The sequence below is a fragment of the Gorilla gorilla genome, chromosome 4, assembly GCF_029281585.2.
Source record: "Gorilla gorilla gorilla isolate KB3781 chromosome 4, NHGRI_mGorGor1-v2.1_pri, whole genome shotgun sequence".
Classification (NCBI taxonomy): domain Eukaryota; kingdom Metazoa; phylum Chordata; class Mammalia; order Primates; family Hominidae; genus Gorilla; species Gorilla gorilla.
The window spans coordinates 136,096,514-136,121,572 of record NC_073228.2 but is presented as its reverse complement, the minus strand read 5'-3'; the positions used below and the strand labels follow the sequence as shown (position 1 = coordinate 136,121,572).

General features: G+C 44.2%; 1 protein-coding gene and 1 long non-coding RNA gene across 21 annotated transcripts in view; one reads left to right on the top strand and one right to left on the bottom strand.

Moving 5' to 3' along the window:
- The window catches only part of P4HA2 (prolyl 4-hydroxylase subunit alpha 2), a 35,458-nt gene extending 17,773 nt beyond the window's left edge, over positions 1–17,685 (top strand). For 7 of the 20 annotated variants that reach the window (XM_063706752.1, XM_063706754.1, XM_063706755.1 and 4 more), the window contains 9 exons: positions 822–1,015; positions 2,374–2,550; positions 6,106–6,176; positions 6,411–6,510; positions 11,340–11,393; positions 12,001–12,066; positions 14,797–14,865; positions 15,262–15,358; positions 17,211–17,685. In XM_063706752.1, the coding sequence (XP_063562822.1) occupies positions 822–1,015; positions 2,374–2,550; positions 6,106–6,176; positions 6,411–6,510; positions 11,340–11,393; positions 12,001–12,066; positions 14,797–14,865; positions 15,262–15,358; positions 17,211–17,281 (899 nt within the window). In that variant the 3' untranslated portion in view covers positions 17,282–17,685. Of the gene's footprint in view, positions 1–821; positions 1,016–2,373; positions 2,551–6,105; positions 6,177–6,410; positions 6,511–11,339; positions 11,394–11,891; positions 11,952–12,000; positions 12,067–14,796; positions 14,866–15,261; positions 15,359–17,210 lie in introns of all 20 variants that reach the window. The other 13 variants (XM_031010652.3, XM_063706756.1, XM_063706757.1 and 10 more) reach the window with 3 other exon arrangements.
- Positions 115–25,059, bottom strand: LOC134758587 (uncharacterized). The gene is made up of 3 exons (XR_010133939.1): positions 24,848–25,059; positions 22,590–22,668; positions 115–695 (listed from the first exon to the last, which is right to left on the bottom strand). It is a non-coding gene; the product is annotated as an uncharacterized lncRNA (long non-coding RNA).

Below are 25,059 nucleotides of genomic sequence, written 5' to 3'. Positions count from 1 at the left end.
CTTACTGACTTTAGGACCAGTCCAGCTTCTTACTAGCTCCTTACCCACCTCAATCCTGACCTTAGCTTTGCCCAGTCGCTGATAGATACACTCAGGCCTGTGGCACTTGTGGGCCTTTTTAATAAGGACTCTGTTATGGTGTATCTGTCACCATGCAGGACTACACAGGGTGGAACCTTTACTGCATCAGGAGCAGCTCAGGAGTCAGGTTGTACTTTAGGATTGCTACAGTGACAAACAGTAGCGGTGCTATTAGAGGCCTGAGGTCTAATAGTAGGACTTCATATGGCATTGATACTTTGTGTGCCTTGTGCTGTTGGACTGAAGAAGGCCAAAAGCACTGTGCCTTTAAAACTCATCTGCCTTTTTTTTTTTTTTTTTGAGGCAGAGTCTCACTTATCCAGCCTGGAGAGCAGTGGCACCATCTCAGCTCACTGTAACCTCCGCCTCCCGGGTTCATGAGATTCTCCTGCCTCAGCCTCCCAAGTGGCTGGGATTACAGAGGCACATGCCCCCATGTTGTATTTTCTTTAGTAGAGATGAGGTTTTACCATGTTGGTCAGGCTGGTCTCGAACTCCTGACTTCACGTGATCCACCCGCCTCGGCCTCCCAAAGTGCTGGGATTGCAGGTATGAGCCACCGCGCCTGGCCTCTGTTGGTTTTCCAGTTACGACCAGCATACTCTGGTTAGATGCTGTGGAAGGTAGAATGCAGCATGCAGGTGAGCTGCTGGGAGAGAAACCCTTACAGAATAATTTCTCTAAATGACCTAACAGATGTTTGTGGTTTCCTTTTCCTTCTCATTCCTTGCTTTTTCTAGACCCAAGCCATGAACGAGCTGGAGGGAATCTGCGGTACTTTGAGCAGTTATTGGAGGAAGAGAGAGAAAAAACGTTATCAAATCAGACAGAAGCTGAGCTAGCAACCCCAGAAGGCATCTATGAGAGGCCTGTGGACTACCTGCCTGAGAGGGATGTTTACGAGAGCCTCTGTCGTGGGGAGGGTGTCAAACTGGTGAGATGTGTGAGGGGGCCAGGGTGCCAAAGCTGTGGACCTGGACTCTGGCTCTGGGCAGGCAGATTTGGGGAAGGTGTTCTTCATTCTGTAGGTGCTTTTCTCAGTATATCCCCCAGTTTTTCATGGCATCTCCTGAGGCTGACATGTGGATATTCTCTGAGGTGTAGGAAAGGAGACTGTCTCCCCTCGTGCCCCAGGTAGAGTGTTGCTCCTCTAAGTTACCAGTGAGCTTGCCTCCTTACCCCAACATGTCCCACGTTTTGCTTCACTCACTGTTGGGAAGAAAACAATGGGTGGACGTACCTCAGGCCCCAAAAGAAGTCATGGTATAAGTGGAGAGTAAGTCTCTGTGGTAAAGACACCAGCGTGTACTAGAGCTTGGTATCGAGCCTTTGAGAGCCCTGGGATCCTAGTGCTTCCTGAGGAGGCCCAGGTGTGACCGGCTCTCAGCCTTTTCCATGCCCCTGTCTGCATGGCTTCCACTGGCTCCTCCACCAAGAAAGGTTTCTCCTCTGTCCCAGCCCTTCAGACCTACTCAAGTCTTCACGAAAAGGGTCAGGAATTACTTTCTGCCATGGGACTTGAGGATGTGAGGTGATCTTGGGAGAGAAGAAAAATTGCATGATTTGTGGGGTGTTATTTCATGCAAGTTAGGCTGAAGGGGCTCTCCTCTCCTCTCCCCTCCCCTCCCCCCCTTCCCCTCTCCCCTCCCCTCCCCCCTTCCCCTCTCCCCTCCCCTCCCCCCTTCCCCTCTCCCCTCCCCTCCCCCCTTCCCCTCTCCCCTCCCCTCCCCCCTTCCCCTCTCCCCTTCCCTCCCCCCTTCCCCTCTCCCCTTCCCCTCTCCCCTCCCCTCTCCCCTCCCCCTTCTCCTCCCCTCCCTCCCTCCCTTCCTTTCTTCCTTCCTTTTTCTTCTCTTTTTCCTGTTTCCTCTCTTTCCTTTTCTTTTCTTTCTTTCGTCTCACCCTGTCGCCCAGGCTGGTATGCAGTGGTATAATCATAGCTCACTGCAGCTTTGACCTCCCAGCCTTGAGCAATCCTCCTGCCTCAGTCTCCTGAATAGCTGGGACTACAGGTGTGCACCATCTTGCCTGGCTAATTTTTTAGAGACAGGTCTATGTCATCTAGGCTGGTCCCAAACTCCTGGTCTCAAGCTATCCTTTGGCCCCCCAGAGTTCTCGGATTACAGGCGTGAGCCACTGTGCATGCCCACCTGCTGGGACTTTTGTTTTCTTCTGTGGTGTGGTGGGAGGGAGCAGCTGCTGGCCATGAGGTGAGTCCAGTGTCTGCAGACAGCCAGACTGGGACCGAGGATTAGGACTCACTCAGCTCAGGGCCTGTTACTCTGTGCTTTCCAGACACCCCGTAGACAGAAGAGGCTTTTCTGTAGGTACCACCATGGCAACAGGGCCCCACAGCTGCTCATTGCCCCCTTCAAAGAGGAGGACGAGTGGGACAGCCCGCACATCGTCAGGTACTACGATGTCATGTCTGATGAGGAAATCGAGAGGATCAAGGAGATCGCAAAACCTAAAGTAGGTGTCACTGCAGGTCCTTCTCAGGTCACTGAAGGGGGCAGGTCCTTTTTCTCATCCCTAGCACTATGGGTGGTTGGTTTGCCCATCTAGCCACCCTTTATCCATATCTAGCATGGGCCTACCGTGGGGATACAGAGATGCTTCAGACTCAGCCTGACCTTGTGAGTTCATCGTCCAGTGGAAGAAGAACAGGGTAACCAATGTGGACAGCCAAGTGCTATCCACAGGTCACGCTGGGAACAGGGCAGGTCTACACTGGTGTGTCAGTTCACCTGGTTGGGAGACTGGTGCGTGGGTGAGTTTTTTGGAAATGTTCCATAGGATGCTATGAAGCTGGGTCCTGTGGAGCTCCTGATTAGGACTGTAAATGAGGTGAATGACTTAGAGGAGAATGTATATCTTTATAATATTGGGTCTTCTCATCCAAGGGCGTGACAGATCTCTCCATATCTTTTTAAGTTTTCTTCATATAAGCCTTGAACATTTCTTCAGTTTATTTCTAGGTAGTTTCTTTGTTACTGTTAATTTACTTTATTTCTTCATTATTATTTTTAACTGGTTACATTATTTTATTAGTTTACTATTATATGCCAAACTGTTGATTTTACAAATACATTTCATAGTAAGAGCTAATGTTTACTGAATTCTTAACTGTGGCAGGAACTTCTAAGTGCTTAACATATATATTAAGTGTTATGTCACAGTTATGAACAGCTGCTCATAACGGTGTCACTGTCTCTGTTTTACCTATGAAAAAGCAAACTCATACAGATTGCAGCTAGTGGTTGAATTTACTTATTCCTTTTTTGGTTTTTAGCTGATTTCTCTTTGGTTGCCTGGATAGCATTAACACCTGGAAATAAGGAAAATTTTATTTTCTCCTGATACTTGTAGTTCCTTTGTTTTTATAATGTTACTGAATTGCCCAGAACTTCTAGAGCATAATTACGTAGAATAGGCATCCTTGTCTCATTCCTGAATTTCCTGGAAATTCCTATGGTATTTTACTGCTAAGAATGCAGTTGGCTGTTGGTTTTGTATATATGCCATGTTTTAAAATTATTCTTCTGTTTCTAGTTCATAAAAGATTTGCTCCCCATTTGACATCTTTCAAAGAGACCTGTTTGCTGCCATATCCCATCACTGATGATTGGGAGGGAGGATTTAGCTCGATTCTCTATTGCTCTGCTCCTAATAGAATTGTAGGGGCCGAGGTGACCAGGAGGCCCGACACTCATGGAGAGACCTGAAATAGGTTCCTATCCTGGCCCCTGGACCTCATCTTGGAACAGCTTTGGCTTGAGGTACTAGGACATCTAGGGCTTTGAGTCAGTGGTTGGCATCATTGATGTGGCTGAGGAAGGGGGCTAGCCAGATGTATGGAGAATGGGGACTAGGACTCCCCTTTCTACTCAGCTCCAGAGTCCTCCAGGAAAGAAAACTACTTTGTTGGTTGTGCCAGGATTTCCTGAGAGATTTCTTACCTGTTCTTCAGTTCCAGACACTGAGAACATTTCTCTGTGCATGTGTGCATATGTGTACACATGTGTGTGGCTGGTCAGGGGGTAGTGTTAGGAAAAGATATATTTGAATAGAAGCCATGCAAAGAGCCAAACAAGGTTGGCAAACATGTTTGGCTCTTAACATGGCTTCTATTCAAAGATAAGCTGACCCCTCCTTTCCGGAGACCGTGAGGGACAGATGCTAGTCTGGCTTTGAAGTAGAGCCAATGAGCTTAACTTGGCCTGTGGGGAATGCCTGGCAGCTGTCTGTGGGGTCTCTGGCCTGCTTTCAAAATAGCCCTGTGCTTCCCCTGGGGCAGAGCACAGCTGCTCAGAGCCTCTTTGTGGGTGTCAGGCCAGTGCTGAGGCACAGATGTTTGGATGGGGTCTGGCTGTGGCTGCAGTTTTCAGGGAGGGACTGACGTGAGCTGAAGCTCAGGAAGGGCCATGAGTAGGAGCTTGGGAGCTGTCTGTCCTGCTTGTGCTGGCCATCTTACACCAGATCATGCCATAGCAGCACAGTGTCCAAGTTGGTCCATCTCACCCCCTTACTAGCCTTCTGGTCCATCTACTCCTCTCCATCCCTTCTGCCACCACTTGGCCCGGGCCACCATCATCTCTTGCCCTGACCTCTGCCGTGGCCTCACTAGCCTCCCAGTCCCCACTCTGGCCCCTCGTTAGTCAACTCTCCATGAGGTATTCACAGTGATCCATTTTACATTCACATTTTGAGTGTCCCTCCCCTGCATAAAGCCTTCCCCATTTCTCGTTGGCCACAAGGTTGCATCTAGTTCCTAGCCCCTGCTTGTCTCTTCAGCCTATTCTCTCTTACTACTTCCCATAACCTTTAATCCACACCTACTGCAACACCCATTTTCATTCCCAGGCCACTGGATTGCTGCTCTTTCCCTGTTCCTGTAATGTTCCTCTACTTGGATAACTCATGTTAACCCTTCAGGCCTCAGCTAGGTGGTCTCCTCCCCTAGGAAGCTATTCTTGACACTATACCCTGAGCTTCCACAGGATGGTAAGTTCACCCATGCTGTGCTGCAGTTACCTGACTGGTTTTCTGCTTTCCCCACTTGACTGAGTTGTAAGAGTGCAGGGGCCATGTCTCAGTTACCTAGCATAGTGCCAGGCACAAAGTAGGCACTCATCAATATTTATTGAAATCAAGGGGAAGTGTGTTGGGGTGGGAGTACCTGGGCCTGTGGCCCCACGCATGTGAGGTCATGAGGACAGTCCACAGCTGAAGCACATGGACCTTTGCCATGTTGGCTGGCTCTGGGCAGCGAGTCCCCCTTGGGGTTTCACTAAGCCTAACTGTGGAGGCTGGGGGAGATGAAGTAGATGCAGGGAGTGCATGTGTAGTGTGTACATGTGTGAGTGGGTGGCTTCCAGGCAGTGGTTCACTTATTTTAACTTACAGAATCTTTTCCTGGTTTTATCATCTGACTTGTAAGGATCCCAAGGGAGCGAAAACTGTGCCATCTGTCTTTGCTTCTTGAGGCTATGGGAACCCAGTGTGAGGTGGTGCAGCAGGAGAGTGTTTGGATGGGTTTCTTGGCAGAGGAGCCCACTGAGGTTCGGAAGGATGGTGGAACTTGACCCAGTTGAGAGAAGTACATAAGGCGGAGGCTCAGGCATGGTGGCACAGTCTGAATATGGTGGGAGTAGCTAAGCTCAGGCAGGCTGTGTTCAGGCAGGGGTGGTATGTGGGCCTGGCAAGGAAAGGGGCTAGTCAGGCAGATGCATGGATAGACAAGGCAGGCATAATTCTGCAGGCAACGCGGACCTGGGGAGGAGAAGGGATGAGCAGTGACCGAGCAGGGCAATAGCCAGGAACTGATTGCAGATTGGGAATGTGGAGGCCTCAGACTCTTGCCCTCAACTGGCCTGCAGGATCTTGGGGCCTTGGCTAGAGCCATTGGCTGCAAAGCTTCCTCCACTAGCATGGCAGTAAATCTGGTCCCAGTGCTCTCTGGGAAAATATTCAAGGCAAAACAAACAAACAAACAAATCAAGTCTTCCCTCACCTCCTTCCTTCCAGCTTGCACGAGCCACCGTTCGTGATCCCAAGACAGGAGTCCTCACTGTCGCCAGCTACCGGGTTTCCAAAAGGTAAGCAAAGAGCAGGGGTTCGTAGCTGCTCAAGCCCCAACTTCAGGACTTCTCAGTGCCTACCCTAGGGATGGGTGGCTTGCCTTTTCCTGCCTGCTGGCACCTCCTCACCCCCTTGCAGCAGGCATCCTGTACTGCCTGTTCATGCTGGCCCTGACTCTGGGGACAGAGTTCAGGACCTCATGGAAGCCTGCCCTTCCATCTTCTTTTCTCTGCCCTTTTCTTTTTGCCCAGCTCCTGGCTAGAGGAAGATGATGACCCTGTTGTGGCCCGAGTAAATCGTCGGATGCAGCATATCACAGGGTTAACAGTAAAGACTGCAGAATTGTTACAGGTACAGATAGTCCCTGGGACTGTAGGAGTTGGGAAGTGGGTATTTGTGGCTACATGGTCTCACATGGTGTCCAGAACTGGGCCAAAAGAGGCCCAACTGTATGACTACTGCCTGATGCTATGAATATGGAGTGATCTCATTTTAGGAAACCAGAATTAATCATGCCTGCTGGCTTTCAACAATTAGTGTTCAACAAATATCTATTGAGCATCTGCTGTGTGCCCAAGTGTGCTGCAAGCTAGGGATCAGGGGTAGTTATGGTAGGTTCGTTCATGTCTTCTTGACAACAGAAGCTCAAATCCTGAATGGTCTTAGGGACATCTCTAAGAGAGCTAAAAATGACTTCAGAGGCCATGGTTCTGTGTCATAATCAAATACATTTGAAGGTCAAAGTATTCTGTGTGTTTTCTCCTGCTGAACCACAACTGAAGTTGCTCCAAAAGCAGCAGCAGGGGAGTTCCCATGAGGGACTGCCAAGATGGGGTCAGTTGAGAATTCAAAGAAAGCGGCACTAAACCCCTGGGTCTTCAGTCCACAGCATTTATTAGGGAACTTGCAGAGTGGGCCGCAGCAATCCTCAAAATGGACAGCAAGAGACAAGAATTGTTTTACCTAAGTATTTCCACAGTGAGGGAGTCAGAGTGTGGAGTTTATTTGAGGGTTTAGGGAATTTGGTTCAGGGCTGGGGCTAGTTTCTTTCAGTGTTTTGGGCAACAACCTAAACACCTTCATCAGTGCCTGGGAATGTTGAAGACTCCAGCTTGTGTTCCAGCCTGAAGGGGAAAACCTGCAGCTGGCTGGGTCACAGAGCTGTCAAGGGAGTGTGATTTTCAGTCAGAACAAAGAAAGAAAGGCGGGGTGGGTCTGGGGGACCTTACACTGTGATATGTAGGTGGAAGTGAGAGGCCTGGACTGGTTAAGCTGGTGCAGGTGGAATGTTCTTGTCCAAGTACTCCCACTGGGACCCCGGCTTCCTGCCTTTATTCAGAGGTGATTTTGAAGAAATGTGGCAGCACCCTGCTGAAAGGTTTTGGGTAAAGCTCCTTATTAAAGTATCCTCTTGGGTAAAGCTTAGTAAAGTGTCCTCTTGGGTATTGAGTTCAAATCAGCACTGGCTATGTTCCCTCATAAATATTGGAACTTCTGTGTTCTGTTGTAAAATTGATGACCTGAGACACCGTCAGAGAAGTTTCACTGGCATCTTTCTAGAGGCCTCTGGGTCTCTCTGTTTGGCCAAAGTTTCTGTATACTTAAAGGTAGCAGCCTTTACCTTTAGGATTGGCATTTGGGTCTGATCTACCATAGATCTCATTAGAATATTGACTAAAGATCATTTGGAAAAGATTTTTTGAACTTTTGCTTGGACACGCCTAAGCAAATCAGCCTTCTTTGTGTTGTTGTTTTTTTCTGTGTAGCTGCATCAGCAATTGGAAAATCAATTTTGAAGGTCATCTTTATGGATTGGTGTGAAGTCTACCAGAGTTTTAAAAAGCATACTGATTACCTTGCAAATAGTACTGTGAAATTTTAATTTTTTTTTCAGTTCAGCTCAACTTAGTGTTTTGTAATTTTTAAATAAATTCTGCAGATAAGCACATCCATGGAGGACTTCTGCCTCATCTCCCACTTGCTGCGTATGTGTAAGAGCACCACCATTTCAAGAGTGATAGGCACTCTTGATGTGCTAGATGAGTCCCTGTTGGCATTGTCTTGATTCATATCTTCTTGGAGCAGGTTTTTGTTTTTGTTTTTGTTTTTAAAGACATCTGCCACTGCTTCCTCTGTGTCAGAGCCAGTCTTCAGGACTTTCATGGTCCTGATCAACGACCACAGTCTGCTTGGCTGATTTCATACCCTGGACCAAGAGGCTGAGTAGACAGGACCTGTGGCTCTGTTGCTTTCCTGGCTAGCTGTGCGGCTGTACTCACTGTATCCCTGTCTTACACTCACCCGTGGAAGATAGCAGCTTCTTGCCTATGGACTGACTTCTCTGCTACAATTCAGCCTTTATCTTGTCTGGCCTCTCATTGTGTTGTAGCTCAATTGTCTGGGGCCTGAATGCCAGACCTCTTGGTAGAGGGGCTCTTATAGTTAAGGATCTTCTGGAAATTCAGACCACAGCTGCCAAGTGGTTGAGATGCCATTTTTGTTTGTATTCTTCTCCTAGGAACTGTCTTGACATTTCCTTTGCCAGTCAGTGGTATTGAAGGCTTTGATCCTTCATGGTCTGGGGAACAGGAACCTGGGTTTCAGCATGTATCCCTAAGTGCTTACTCCATATGAAATGCTTGTGGTATGATACATGCCTAGGCACCAGCAACAGCCCTCACACCAGGTCCTTTAGGAAATGCTGCAGGCCTCTGGAAAGGAGCTGGTTCTTCTATCTGTTGACATTCTTTCAGCTGTAGCTCACATGTTTGCTGTAGATCATTTGAAGGAAAAAGGTAATTGAGGCTTTCTGGTGAATTGGATGAGGGCTTATCTGATAGAGAGGAAGAGATGCTACACCTCTAGGATTCTCTAAGATTGAAGACTTTGGCGGCATGATGTCTCAGCCTCACCAGAAAAGTGATTTCTGACCTTTTTAATTTTGCCTTTACTCTGTCCTTAGCATTGTAAATACCCACGTCTTTCAAATAACTGACTCCACTCTTACAATAGTAAGTCTAAAGATTTAAGTGAATACCTCCTCACATGAATCAGTCTTGACATACAGTTTCTTGTTATTAAAGGCGTGAGCCTGGGGACTTGAGTATGCCTGGATAGGGAATCTTACTGCTGCAAATCTAGATGGTCCTATGCATTTTGTACTTATTTGGGAACTGTATTAAAGAATGTAGGTACGGTGGCTTCAGAACCATAATCAAATATAATTCTCCAAACCTAAATGATGAGCCAGCTCTCGCAATGCAGCTTCTTTCACTGCCTGGGATTTGTAAATTTAAGCAATCCATTTAATAAGTGGAAGTATTGGAAAATGCAGTCATACTTTGCAGCTCCAGCAACAAGCACTAATTGAATTTTCCTGAGTGTACCTGCACAGCAGTCACAGTTGTGTTTAAAATTTTCTTCCAGGCCAGGTGTCGTGGCTTACATCTGTAACTCAGTACTTGGGGAGGCCAAGGCAGGAGGATTGCTCGAAGCCAGGAGTTTGAGACCAGTCTGGGCAACATAGTGAGACTCTGTCTCTACCCCCTCCTCCCCCCGAAAAAAAGGAGAGAGAAAAAAATTTTCTTCAAGCTCTTGACTACAAAAAGAGATATGCTTTCTCAGCTGCTCTGGCACTTCTCTCCTTAGATGCATCTCCAGCCTTAGGGCCACCTGCTGAACCAGGCATCCTTGTGCTGTTGACAGGATTTCCAGGTATTTTTGGTGCAGGAATCTTAAAGGCTGAAGCAATGGATGACAACATGTTTTCATCCATGCTTTGTATTAAAATTTTTATTTTTGTAGACATTGAAAATGATACTGCCAACATTTTGTGCTCTAATAAGAGGATTTCCTCTCTTATAAAGTCCACTGTCTCTTTCTTTCTTGCATTTCTTTTTTTGTGTGTATGTGAAACAGGGTCTCACTCTGTTGCCCAGGCTGGCGTGCAGTGGCACAGTCATAGCTCAATGCAACCTTGAACTCCTGTGCTCAAGCAATCCTCCTGCCTCAGCTTCCTGAGTAGCTGGGACTACAGGTGCACGCCACTGTGCCCAGCTAATTTTTTCATTAGTAGAGACAGATAGGGTCTTGCTATGTTGCCCAGGCTGGTCTCAAACTTCTGAGCTCAAGCAGTCCTCTCACTTCAGCCTCCCAAAGTGCTGGGATTACAGGCGTGAGCCAACACGCCTGGTTTCTGTCCCACGTTTTTATAGGTCTCTGTTATTGCTAGTTTTGTAGCATCTCTCACCTGACTGTTGGGATTGCAGAAAAGGATATACAAAAAATACCAACTTTCTGAGAACTTATGGCCTAGCCCCAGAGGTTTTTATGTTTTCAGTGAGACACAATAGCCAACTGTTCCCAGATGGACATTGGTGGTGCTACTTGATCCATCAGCTTCCATATCAGATTCTGTGCTTCATCTTTAACCTTGTCTCTCATTCTGTCTACTGAAGCTGAGACAATAATTGTGATTTAGGACTTAACATTGTGCTGATAAGCTGTCCACAAAGGCATTTACAATTTCTAATCCAATTTATGACACCTAGTAGTTGCTCAGATGTTACTTCAGGTCCAGGGTCACACTGGGGTTGCTGATGTAGCACGGTAATTCTTGACTGCCTGTCAGCTGGCCACCCATGTTGTGCTGTTTCACTCCATGCAGTAGACCACTGTGGGAGTCTGCCCCACTCAGTCTCACCAGGAATAGCAGAGGTGGTAGGAACAGTGCCAGGTGCTGAGTACCTCCAAAACTAGTTTAAAAAAGAAAATCCTCGTCTTAAATTTGTTACTCACTTTCCTCTGGATTACTTTCTTAATATGTCCCAAACAAACTGGGTCCAGGCCAGGGCCCGCCTCAAGCAGTGCTCCCTTTGCTGCTGTCTGAGTGTCCATGAAGGGCTGGTGCTTTTCCTCAGTGATCATATGCAGTTCACCCATCTTGTTTTGTTTGGGAAACCACATTTGTGCTGCAGCCTTACTCTTGGACAGAACTGTAGACTTGTTTGAGATGTTTGCTCTGCCTGTGCTGCCAGGGCATGGTTGTCTTCCGCCTTAGAGAGGCTGCTCTTGGGAGTTCTGGTTGTTTTCAGGCCTGGGAAGATGGTATCCCTAGAGTGATTGGCTGCTACAGAGCTGTTCATGCTGCTTACAAGGTCTAATGCTGTTATTTCCCACAGGTTGCAAATTATGGAGTGGGAGGACAATATGAACCACACTTCGACTTCTCTAGGGTAAGGCCTAAATCACAGGTGCTTTCAAAGGGCCCTGCTCTAGCTGATTTGAGAAGGGTGGAGCTTCTAGGAGCATTTCAGCCTCCACATCAGTACCCCCACCCCTTGTCCTCCCTCCACCTCTGCATCACCAGGGGAAACTCTTCGTTACTGGTGAATCCCAAATCTGGAACCCAGGGTCCTGCAGAACGCAGTAGAGCCTGGCTGTCTCCCCTGTAGATGTGGGGAGTTCGTCCCCTGCCCTAATTCTGTCACCCTTTGCCCTGATTCTAAAGCAAAGAGCCTCACTAGGTCTTTGTGAAAACTGTTCTTGTCCCTTTTCCTCTTCCCCGTCTACTCCATGCCCTAGCCAGAATTTACTTTGCAGCCTTGGCACATATTCCAGGCTGATTTATGGAACACACACTTATTACTTTTCCCTGACCCTTTTGGTCCTAGTCTTGTGGGTGGTGGATGAAGCCTGTTGTAAACTTGGGTGAAAGTTGTTGTCTGTTGCAGCGACCTTTTGACAGCGGCCTCAAAACAGAGGGGAATAGGTTAGCGACGTTTCTTAACTACGTAAGTACTGGGTCCAGGCCCACCTGTTCATTCTCACTTAATTTTGTAGAATGATGAGCGAGATACTTTCAAGCATTTAGGGACGGGGAATCGTGTGGCCACTTTCTTAAACTACGTGAGTATGATGTGTGCTGATGGGCCCTAAGGGGACCCTGGGTCCAGAGGGCTGCCTTATATCCCACCCCCATCAGGGCTGATATCATCTGCTGTTAAGTAATGGTCAGGTCCTTCTGGCTCTCAGCACCCTTCTTGGCTGCAGTAGGGAGAGTTGGCCTCTGTTTCTATTCATTTTCCCCACTGCCACCAGCAGGACTTTAACATTCCTGGCTCCTATTTTTTTTCCCCAGTGTTGAAAATTGTGATAAAACAGACATAACATAAAACTTACCATCTTAACCATTTTTTAAATGTACGGTTCAGTGGTATTAAATACATTCATAGTGCGCAAGCATCACCACCATTCATTTCCATCTATTTTCATCATCTAAAACTGAAACTCTACCCATTAAGCAATAATTCCAGATTCCCCTCCTGCAGCTCCTGGCAGCCACCATTCTGCTTTCTGTCTCTGTGATTTTGGTTACTTAAATAAATGGAATCAAAGTATTAACACTTGTCTTTTTGTGTGGCTGGTGCATAATGTCCTCAAGGTTTATCCATGTTGTAGCATATTCTGGCTGCTGCTTTCTTCTTTTTTTTTTTTTTTTTTTGAGATGGAGTCTTGCTCTGTCACCCAGACTGGAGTGCAATGGTGGGATCTCGGCTCACTGCAACCTCAGCCTCCCAGGTTCGAGCGATTCTCATACCTCAGCCTCCCAAGCAGCTGGGATTATAGGCGCTAGCCACAACGCCTGGCTAATTTTTGTATTTTTAGTAGAGATAGGGTTTCACCATGTTGGCCAGGCTGGTCTCAAACTCCCAACCTCAGGTGATCCGCCCCCCTCGGCCTCCCAAAGTGCTGGGATTACAGGCGTGAGCCACTGCGCCCTGCCATTCTGGTTCCTTTTTGATGGGTCCAGTGCTAGTCTGGTCTTTTGGGATGGGTGCCCTGGAGGGTTCCCTCCTTGGCATCAGAGTGAGGAGATAGCCTTAGCTCTCTCTAGATGAGAGCTGCCTTTGTGTTCTCCAAGGCTTAATGGCCTGATTCCCACCTCTTGCCTCTGTTCTATCCATAGGTTGTAGGGTTTATCTTTCACATGAGGAGCAGTTTCCTCTCCCCTCTGCTGAGAGCCAGCTCTAAAGAGGCATAGAGGCAGTAAAGTAACTTACAGACAGAAGCCTGTGTGCATTTTTTCCTTTTATGCTTTTATTGTGTGGTTATTACATGCTGGGGATTGTGCTGTGTACATGCTGGTGAGCAGAACATATGTGGTCTCTCTTGTGCTTGAGGTCCAATATGAGAGACTTATTTTAAACATCAGAGAGATTCTTCTTCATCTTTTTTTTTTTTTTTTTTTTTTTTTTGAGACGGAGTCTCCCTCTGTTGCCCAGGCTGGAGTGCAGTGGCGCTATCTCAGCTTACTGCAAACTCTGCCTCCCAGGTTCAAGCAATTCTCCTGCCTCAGCCTCCCAAGTAGCTGGGATTATAGGCGTGCACCACCATGCCCAGCTAATTTTTGTATTTTTAGTAGAGATGAGGTTTCACCATCTTGGCCAGACTGGTCTCAAGCTCCTGACCTCAAGTGATCCACCCGCCTTGGCCTCCCAAAGTGCTGGCATTACAGGCGTGAGCCACCACGCCCAGCCTAAACATCAGAGAGATTATTATGTAGTTATGGAGACAGGTGCTGTGAACCCCAGGCTTGGGGTTCAGTGGAGGCCTCTCTTTGGAAGTAACATATCAGTTGAGACTTAAAAGTTGAGTGGAAATTAGCTGGTAGAACATGGTTTCTGGCAGAAGAGAGAGTGTATATAGTCCTGTAAGAGAAAAGGAACTTGGGATGTTGGAAAGGTAGAAAAAGGCTGGTGTGTCTGGAGAGAGGCTAGTGAGACTGACAGGGCCTTGGGGTTCTAGAAAAGAATCTGAGTTTGATCCACAGGGCTGTGAGAAGCCATCAGAGCTTTTGTCTTATTCATTTACCATATGTCTGTCAAGTACCCTTCAGTGAGTCTGCTATGTGTCCTGTGGAAATATTTTTTACCTCCAATTTTTATTAAATTATGGACAAAAAAAGTAAGAGAGCCAGATGGGAAAGAAGTAGTGCTTTGGCCACTAGTCAAGGCATGCTCTGTGGGCACGAGTACAGCCTTGCTAGTGTGGAACTTGTGTTCAATGTAGTTTAAGGCCTTACCATAGGAGAAAGCAGGGCCTCTAGAGACACAGTGCCCCACCTTTCCACTCAGTTGGCCCCAGGAAGGGTGGCTACTCTGGGAAGGTGAAGGTCTGACTAGAGCAGCAAACTACTAGAGCCAGAGAAACAGAGCTGCAGTGGGGACTGCACATGGTGTTGGAAACAGTACGGAGCTCCTGGTCAGGGCACTTTGCAGAGTACAGTGGCTTAGGCAAGGCCAAGGCTAGATGGGGATTCAAAGGGTGGGGGTCAGAACAGGCATTTTCTGAGTATAGACTCAGATTATTTTCATCCAAGGACAGCCCGGATGTGGGTCTCCTGTGGGCCTCAACTCTTGAACACTCATGACATGGAGACTGTTCCAATGAATCACACTGGTTAAGTAGGCATGGGAAGAGCCTTTCTTGGCTAAAGGGCTGGCCATGGAGCAGACACCAAGTAGTGTCACTCATGCTGAGAGGAGGGCAATCTGTATACCTTGTCAGGTCCTTTGTGGCTCAGTTGCTCTGAGAGCCTTGGGTAGGAGGGTCAAGCTCTATGTCTTATATTTCCAGATGAGTGATGTAGAAGCTGGTGGTGCCACCGTCTTCCCTGATCTGGGGGCTGCAATTTGGCCTAAGAAGGTAAGTTCTGATTCTTGTGGGTCAGAGGTTGAAGCAAGGCTCAGACTTTACTTTGTCCATGTCCCCCAGTACCATTACCTGGCCTGCCTGATTGTCACTGTGATGTGCCTTAGCCCACCTGGGGTCTGACCTGGTAGCCCAGCTTCTCCCTGTGAAGAAAGGACAGGGAGGGAAGTCCCTTCAGGGGCGGGTGAGTTCCCAGACTCCAGACTTCTACCTCAGAAAGGTAGGTGCTTTCTGGGAAATGTCTCTGTTGCTGGAGTCCCAGAGCCCTATCCCCTGTCCATGGGAAAATGAGGGTGTTTCTGCTCAGGGCAGAGCTTCTGTGATGCTTGCAGTCAGGTCCCTGAGAACAGTCTCTTAAGAATGTGTTCTGAAAGGCCATCTCTTTCCCAGGGTACAGCTGTGTTCTGGTACAACCTCTTGCGGAGCGGGGAAGGTGACTACCGAACAAGACATGCTGCCTGCCCTGTGCTTGTGGGCTGCAAGTGGGGTGAGTGTCTTAAGGGGTAGTGTTGGTGTTGGTGGCCTCAGCTTGGGCTTTACTTATTGGCCTTAGATTCTGAGCTGGGAGGCAACTGCTGCCAAATTTGCTGAGACTGTCTCCCTTCTTAGGTTTTTTTCTGCTGTTACTACCATCCAGCCATGTAATGTCCATGCAGCTGGTAAATGCCAAGGCAGCTGGTTGGAAACACTCAGAGATACACAGGGAGCTGAAGAAGGCCTGAGGACGAACAGCTGCATAAGCACCATAGGTCCAGGACCCTCTGGCAAGGCTTCTGAGGGAGCAGAGTGGAGAGCTGGAAGCAGTGAGGGGAAAGAGTGTCTCAGGCAAACAAGGCCCATATGGATGGAGGCACAGGCTAAAACCAGCATACGGGTGTGGGGGCTGGCTCCCTTGTCACTTGAAGAAAGGGAGGCCTGTGGCACAGGGGCCAGAAGATGAGGCTGGAGGCTGGGACCAAACTGCAGAGGCTCAAGCTTGAGCCTTATCCTGGGAGCAGTTGTGGTGAGCCTCGGAGAGGCTCAAACCAGGATATGACAGGAAGTGTTTGTAAGGAGATGAGTGTGTAGCCCCCTTGGAGAGTTTTGAAGATAAATAGTGATAGGTTTGCAGATAATTAAGCAAATGGAAAAGAAAACAAGGCAGTTGCTGAATTCAGGGGAAAAAAAAGTTGTACAAGAAAGGAAATGTAAGTATAATCTACTAGATGGCTCAGGTGTAACACATGATATAATTATGTACACACTGAGTATTACTTTAACTAAAACTTATGATTTACCTATACTGGAAAGATGGGAGGGGATGAGTTTGTGTTTTAGGGGTAGAATAAAAGAATTCCAAAGTTGAAAGTCAAGGAATAGAACTATAAGCATCTTATCTAGAAAAATGAGGTTAAATATCAGAAGAAACAGCTAGAGGAGTTTAATGTTCCCTGGGAGTGGAGATTAGGGATGGGAAGGAGAGACTTAGGAGGAGTGCTATTTATCATTATAAGCCTTGTGACAATTTTATTTTTTTCAATGAAGTACATGTATTACTTTATATTTTAAAAGCTCTGTGACTTCAGTAGTGCATTGAAATAAAATTTTTATTCATTATGAGAGAGTCTGTGAGGAACAGAATCATGGTTCCTGTGTGTTTGAAGATATGGCGTAGGGTGATAGTGCTGGCAGCAGCTCTGTTGCTCTTGTGCCCATGGCATACAGACTGGATCTGCTGGTCCACGGCTCCTGAGGTTAATGTCCAAGCCCTCTGCAATGCTGACAGTCTTCCTCATCCTCACACCCTACCTCTCAGTTTCTACCTGCCACCTCCCCACCTCCCAGTAATATTAGGCCTCTTGAGTCCCCAACACATGTCAGGGTGGCTCCTGCCTTGATTACTTTCTCATCCTGTTGTCACTCCTGGGACCCTCTTGGTGAGAGAACCATCTGGGTATGCCCATCTTCTTCCCAGGATAACTTCTATGTAGCTTTATATTCTAGCCCTAGGATTTCCTCTTCCCTCTAAGAGCAGGAAACATGTGTGCAGGTTGCCATGGGAATAGAGCCAAAGGGCATCAAAGGTCATGGGCATGAAAGGGCATGATTAGATGCCCTTGGGTGCTATTCCCATGGCAACCTGCACACATGTATCTTGTCCCACTGGCAGAATTTCATACAATTATCTGTTTACATGTGTCTTCCTTACCAGTTCTTCAGCAAATTGAGGCCTGAGATCATGTCTTGTCTTATTTGTGTCTGATTCCAGGGCACAGTGCAGGGGGTCATCATGAAGGAGTCATTCATTCAGCTACTAAACTGACCAATAGGATTGTAACATGCTTGCTTTCTTTTCACAGTCTCCAATAAGTGGTTCCATGAACGAGGACAGGAGTTCTTGAGACCTTGTGGATCAACAGAAGTTGACTGACATCCTTTTCTGTCTGGCCTTCCCCTTCCTGGTCCTTCAGCCCATGTCAACGTGACAGACACCTTTGTATGTTCCTTTGTATGTTCCTATCAGGCTGATTTTTGGAGAAATGAATGTTTGTCTGGAGCAGAGGGAGACCATACTAGGGTGACTCCTGTGTGACTGAAGTCCCAGCCCTTCCATTCAGCCTGTGCCATCCCTGGCCCCAAGGCTAGGATCAAAGTGGCTGCAGCAGAGTTAGCTGTCTAGCGCCTAGCAAGGTGCCTTTGTACCTCAGGTGTTTTAGGTGTGAGATGTTTCAGTGAACCAAAGTTCTGATACCTTGTTTACATGTTTGTTTTTATGGCATTTCTATCTATTGTGGCTTTACCAAAAAATAAAATGTCCCTGCCAGAAGCCTTAAAGAGCCTTACTTGGAGTATTTTTAAGACTGGAAGCTTTTACCAGGTTCATCATTTCCTATGCATCACCTCCATGTAGGCAGAGTCTGGATAATGAATGCTTTAGCAGCAAAAAAGCATCTTGGGTCTTGCATTTCAGACCTGGTTTCAACACTTGTGTTCCCTCTAAGTGTCAGTGTCCTTTTCTGGAAAGTAGGGTAAATAGTTTCTCTTTGTCTCCCAGAGAACATAGCACATGTGTTCATGATTGTAATGCTGTTATAATGTGTACTTCATTTTTAAATTTTGAGATAAGAATTGTTCATGATACACAGATGTATACTTAAAAAAATATGAAAGTGAGCAGGAGCACCTGTGTCAACACCAAGTTAGAAAAGAGAACGTTTTCAAGTCGGTGCCTCAGGAGCCCCTTGGGAACCCCTCCTAGATCACATCTCCTTCACTGCCCCCAGCACTCTGGAGATAACTCATTGTCTCATGATGTGTGGTACTCATTCCTTTGCTTGTCTTTATAGTTTTACCATCTATGATTAGATCCCTAAATAAGTAGTTATTCTGTTTTCCCTGATTTTGAACTTTTACTAATAGAATGAGAGTAAATATTTTTGGGTATGTGGCTTCTTTTGTTCAACATTGTTTTAAGATTCATCTGTGTTGCTTGTGTAGCTGTAATTTGTTTTAATCTTTATAGTACATTCAGTTTTGTTAATGCTTATTGTAGGACTGTACCATAATACAGCCAGCATGCTGCTGATAAACACTGGAATTGATTTCAGTCTTTGTATATTGTGAATAATGCTGTGATAAACATTTTTATACATGATTCCTGGTGCACATATAAACACATATTTCTGTAGGATATATATCTAGGAGTGGAAATGTGGAGTCTTAATGGTGTTCCAACTTTACTAAATAATTTATTCCAAGGTGGTTATACACATTCTCACCAGGAGTAAATGAGAGTTCTTATTACCCCAATCTTTTCCAATATTTAGTATTTTCATACTTTTGAATTTTAGCTAGCTTGATACGTGTTACGGACTAAATGTTTGTGTCCCCCCACCAGATTCATATGTTGAAATCTTAACCCCCAATGTGATGATATTAGGATGCGGAGCCTTTGGGAGGTCGTAAGCATGGAGCCCACATGAGTGGGATTAGTGCCCTTATGAAGAGATCCCAGCCCTCTTTCTGCCATGCGAACACACAGCAAGAAGATGCCTGTCTATGAATCAGGGGGCCCTTACCAGAAACAAACCTACTAGCATCTTGATCTTGGACTTTCCAGTTCCCATAACCATGAGAAATAAATGTTTTTAATTCAATGTATGGTATTTTATTATAGCAGCTCTACCTAAGACAGTACATGTATAGTGTCTATTTGAACATTATTGATAATGTTGAACAACTTTTCATGTTTATTAGTTATTAGGTTTCTTCAAGTGTTCTTATTGATTCATACAAATTTTAAAATATGTACACAAGTTCTTTGTTATATATTTTGCAAATATCTTCTGTGGCTTGTCTTTTCACTATTTTAGTTCTGTCTTTTGATAAACAGGAGCTTTTAATTTTTATGTCAAATCTATCAAGCTTTTTCTTTTTGATTTATGTTTTTTATGTCTTATTTGAGAAATCCTTCTATACCCCAAGATCATGAGGATGTTTCCTGTGTTCTCTTCTGAAAGCTATATAGTCTTTGTCATTTAGTTTTATCTTTATACGTGGTATGAAGTGTAAAGTTCTACTTTTAATTTTTTGCATATTTTATTAGGATAGGATGGGCTTTTGCTATAGTAATAAATAATCCCTAAATCTCAGGGGCTTAATATATAAAATTGTCTCATGCAAAAAACCACTGGGTCTAGGGCAATTGCTATCTACTGCCGTCTAATCTCCCTCTAGTGGCTTCCATTGGTAGACCCTAACAGGAAGCCAGCTGATAAGGGAATCTGGGAAATGTAGTTTACAGAGTGGCAGCTACAGTAGAACAGTAGAGACTACAAGGATGAGCTTGCAGCTGAGAATAGAAACGTGACTGGCGCACTAGGTGGTTTGTTTGTAGGTTTTTTCTTTTCCTGTTTGAGACTTTTTTGGCTTCTTGAATTTGTACAATGGTATCTTTAATCAATTGTGGAAAATTAAATGATTTTTTCTTTCAGCATTGTCTGTTTCTTCTGTAACTGATTAAATGTAAGTTGGATCATATGATATTATCTCTTAATCTGTCTTTCATATTTTTATATATATGCTATATTTGGGGAGAACTTTATAGCTGTTTTGTACAAAGTTCTCTAATTCTGTCTTCTATCAAGTGCATACAGGAGTCTGTTTAAGGACTTTAAAGATGTAATTCTTTGTTTTCTGGCTTATACCATTTCTGTTGAAAAGTCGCTATCTGGTCCTTTGTTGTTCTTTTGAAGGTGATTTTGCCTTCACCTGGCTGCTTTAAAGATTTTTTTCTTTTTGGTTTTCAGTAGTTTTACTATGGTGTACTTAGTATGGGTTTCTTTTTCTTTTCTTGCTTGGCATTTAGCTTCTTGAATTTCTGGGTTGATGTCTGATCAATTTTGGAAATTTCTCAGACATTATATCTTCAACTATTGTTTCTGTCCCATTTTTTCTCTATCCGCTCTGAGACTTCAGTAATCTGAATGTTAGAACTTTTCATAGTGCTCTATATATCTCCTGTTCTTGTGTCTCTCATGCTTTTTTCTTTGTGTTTCAGACTAGATATTTTATATTGATCTGTCTTGCAATTCATTTATTACTTTTGCTGCTAAACCCATCTACTGAGTTCTTAATTTCATTTTTCTTATATTTCTCAGTTCTAAAATATCCATTCATGTCTTTTTTTTTTTTTTTCCTTGAGACGGAGTCTTTCTCTGTCACCCAGGCTCGAGTGCAGTGGCGGGATCTCAGCTCACTGCACCCTCTGTCTCCCAGATTAAAGCAATTTTCCCACCTCAGCCTCCCAAGTAGTTGGGATTACGGGCACGCACCACCACGCCCAGCTAATTTTTGTATTTTTAGTAGAGATGGGGTTTTGTCATGTTGGCCAGGCTAGTCGCAAACTCCTGACCTCAAGTGATCCACCTGCCTCAGCCTCCCAAAATGTTGGGATTACAGGCGTGAGCCACTGCGGCTGGCCCATTCATGTCCTTTTAATGGATTTTAATTCTCTGGAGAATCTGTCTTCTGCTTTCTCTGTGTTTTTCTCGGACTGATAAATCAGTTATGTGAATTTTTTTGTCCGATAACGCCATGATTTCGATTTTCTATGGCTCTCTTTCTATTGTGTTTTTCCCTCCTTAGTTTCTGGTCATTTGGTCCACTCTGTTGATATGCCTGGCAATTTTTGATTGAATGTGTATGACAAATTGTAGAGCCTCTGGATGGATAACCTCCTGCACAAAGGGCTCACCCTTTCCTCTACTATGCAGAGTGGGGATCGATCACCTTAATCCAGTAAGGATCTGAGCTGACTTAAAATTAAGACTGGGTGGTAGTTTTCTTAAGAGTCTATCTCTGGTTTACCCTTATTTCCCCCCTTATAGGATATAGTCCTCCAGGATTTTCTAATTGAGAGCCTAGTGTGTTCACTGGATCTGTTTCCACTGGCAGTTCCTCAACTCTAATTCTTGTCTTCTCAGTACCAGACTCAGCCCAAAAAATTTATCCTCCTTTTCAAAGAATTTGAATTTTTGAATCTAAGCAGATATTTTTTGCTTACCTTCTTAGCCTTCCATTCTGCACAGCGTCAGAATTCAGAAAATGCCTCAGTGGGTAAACAGGCTGAGTGGCCAAGTTCTCCACTCCTCCCTCTTATTCAATATTCTGAGAAACTACTGGCTAATTTTGGTTTTTCAATGCCCCTTGGCACTGTCAAAAATTATTTTGGTTTCTCTGCCTCTTAGTAGTTGCCCATTGCTCTGGATCCTCATTCTTACCCCATGGCTACAATCAGTAAATTATTATTATTATTATTATTATTATTATTTTGAGATGGAGTCTGGCTCTGTCACCCAGGTTGTAGTACAGTGGTGCAATCTCGGCTCACTGCAAGCTCCGCCTCCCAGGTTCACGCCATTCTCCTGCCTCAGCCTCCCGAGTAGCTGGGACTACAGGGGCCCACCACCACGCCCGGCTAATTTTTTGTATTTTTTAGTAGAGATGGGGGTTCACTGTGTTAGTCAGGATGGTCTCGATCTCCTGACCTCGTGATCTGTCCGCCTCGGCCTCCCAAAGTGCTGGGATTATAGGCATGAGCCACCGCGCCCGGCCAGTAAATTGTTTAAGGATAAAAGAGACTACAGACTTTTGGCTCACCCACAAGATTTATCCTTCTTCAGGATCTTGATGCTCAAACTCTTTTTGCTTCAGCAATTGACTGATGTCTTCCAACAATTTTAAGAGATTTTATTCAGCTTTATTCTAGGAATGAAAATTGGTCTACCATAAGCTACTCTATCTTGGAAGTAGAAGTGGCCTATTCATTTTTTAAAAAATCATTTTTCCTATACTGATACAGAAAACCTTATCTTTCATATCTTCCTTTGTTACCTAGTATAACAAGACGCTCCACACTCATCTTGAGCATTTCTGACATTAAGCATGGAATCAGCCGTTAAAGAATCTTATTATATGTTGATGTCTGCCTATCAATCCCAGCATGGTCCTGGGAACAAGCATGAGATAACTTCTGTCTTAGAGCCAGGGCACTGCTTTCAGCAATCCTTATTAATTGAGCTTGGCATTAATATGTTCACTAGGGCAGTAAAGAGTTATTGAGCGTTTCATTATGCATTTGGTACTGTGCTAGGGATGTTACAGTCTATTACTGCATTCAGCAACTCTTCAGAACGAATACATAAGAAGCAGAACGTCAGAAAGTTTAGGTAATATACCTGAGGTCACATGAAGTCTCATTGCTGGTAAGTGGAGGACCTGGGAATGAAACTCTGGCAGCTTCCAAAAGCCTTTGCTCTAAAACAAAATTTATATTTTCATGCATTTAACAGTTATTAAAGATTTGATGGGGAAACATAAAGACGTCTTTATCTTTAAAGAATTCTGAGCAATGGAAGGGACTCATAAATATGTGTGTGAAATGTGAGAAGTCTGGTAACAGAGAATATGCTTGAGGAGCACAGTAGAGTGAAGGTCTACTTTAACCAAGAAGTTGGCACTACAGTCGGCACCGTTAGAGCTGGGTGTTGAAGTATGAGCAGGAATTTGTTTACTGTGCTATCCTAGTTTAAAATACATGCACGTGGCTTAAAAAATAGGGGACAAAGGAAATTACCCTAAATAGTTGCTGTCCCACCTTACTGCCAACTCCTAGTCCCCCTTCCTAGAGGAATCTTTTCAAATTATTTTAAATTTTTTTGCCTATTAAATGCTTATAAAATGCTGTTCCTTGATTTTTCCAATTCAGAAATTTGAGAGATGATCATTTAGTTTATATTCACTATCTCTCATGGTACCTCCCCCTGCCTTTGCCATTTTTTGATAGTTATATTTTGTATAGTCCTCTCTTGTTTGCCTGGCAACATAAATTTTTTTGTTTGGTTAAAACTAAGATGGTGAGATGAAGATCTAAACTAGAATTTTACCAAACAAATGATCACTATTGTCTAGCCAAGTTGACACATAGAATTAAGTATCATATACCCTTTTGTCTCCCAACTGCTGGTCAGTTATGCTTTGGACATAATTTTAGTAGCCATAGTAAGTTGCTTCTAAAAGTGAAAAACATAAATGTTGTGTTTCTTAATTTAGTTGAATTAGTCACTATAATGTTGATGTAGCTAATCATAAAAAGGAATTTGTGTCTTATTTGTCTAATAAAATTCAAAATGAATTTATAATGTATATAATTTGCTAGGGCTACAACAACAAAATACCACACACTGGGTGGATCAAACAAAAGGAATTTGTTTTCTTACTGTTCCAGAGGCTAGAAGTCTAGGATCAAGGTGTCAACAGGTTGTGTTTCTTCTGAGGCCTCACTGCCTGGCTTGGTCTGTGTGTTGTCTATGTCATATCGGATTAAAGCCTGCACATATGAACTCATTTTACTTTAATTATGTCTTTAATGCCCTGTTGCCAAATACAGTCACATATTGGGTTAGGACTTTAGCATATGAATTTTGGGAGAACACATAAAACTACTAGGAAATCATGTTAGATCTGATGTACTATTGAGACTAAAGCAAAATACTTTTCCTTACTCTTTGTACATCAGATATAGCCCATCTTGAACAAATGTATCTGATTATTAAGTATGTTTGCATAAGAATAATGTCATAACACTAAAAGTTTTTTATTTTGAGAAAAGAGATATAGGCTCTTTTATGAAATTATTAATAAATTGAAAAAAGATATTGACATAAAATATCTTTGAGGCCATGGATATAATTGGACAAATACAGCAGGTGTGTATATAAGGGTGGAAAAGCCATTATTTTCCCCCAAAATGGTTATGCCAAATAAGTTCATAATCTGTGCAAAAATGCTGCTTCTATGAATTAAAATATAACCTTTTTAGTGTGTACAAATGATACATAATCTTTTATGAATTCATTGAGCAGTGGAATGTTATGCTTGTTCTAAAAACTACATTAAAAACATAAATCCTGAGAGGCATCAAAGTCAAATATGATCAAGGTACTTTACACAAAGATGTTTGTCAAATATTAAAAGAACATAAAATGACAAAATACAATATCCTGAAATAGGAACCATCTTTGTGTGAACAGATTACAAATTTTCATGTAACTTGTCTATGTGGCATGGTATTTTGAACTAAATATAGTAGAAAAAGGTTTATGAAAAAAAGACTATATACAAAGCTGCATGCTTAATAAAAGGCCTATTCCTTTGCTTATAACAAATGAGAGAAAGTAACTTAAAGTTATGTTTGGTTAATGTAAAACTTTAAAAGATATAAATATACTTAAAGAAAAATCAGAAATGTACAAATTACTGAATGAGTATATCAATTATTGTGGGAAAAGTGTTCGTCAAGTAGAAATTAAAGAGATTACAGATGTCCTAGAGATGGAGATATGAAAAATCAAATGAAGTATTTTTGTATTTTAACTTGGAGAAATTTTCTACGAATACATCTGATTAACAAAAAGCAGCCATGCCCTTGACTTACCTCTTAAATTGTCCAATGATTTAAATCCTGTGGCAATTTCATCTGAAATAGTGGTAAATAGCATGCAATATCAATAGTTTGCATGAACAAATGTGACCCTGAAAGAGCCAGTCCTTCAAGATGGACCTTAAGTGGCTGAGTGGGCCTAAATTTAAAGCAGAGCCAAGAAGCCATTTGGTGACTAGAGGCCACACACCTATTTTGAGTTCCCT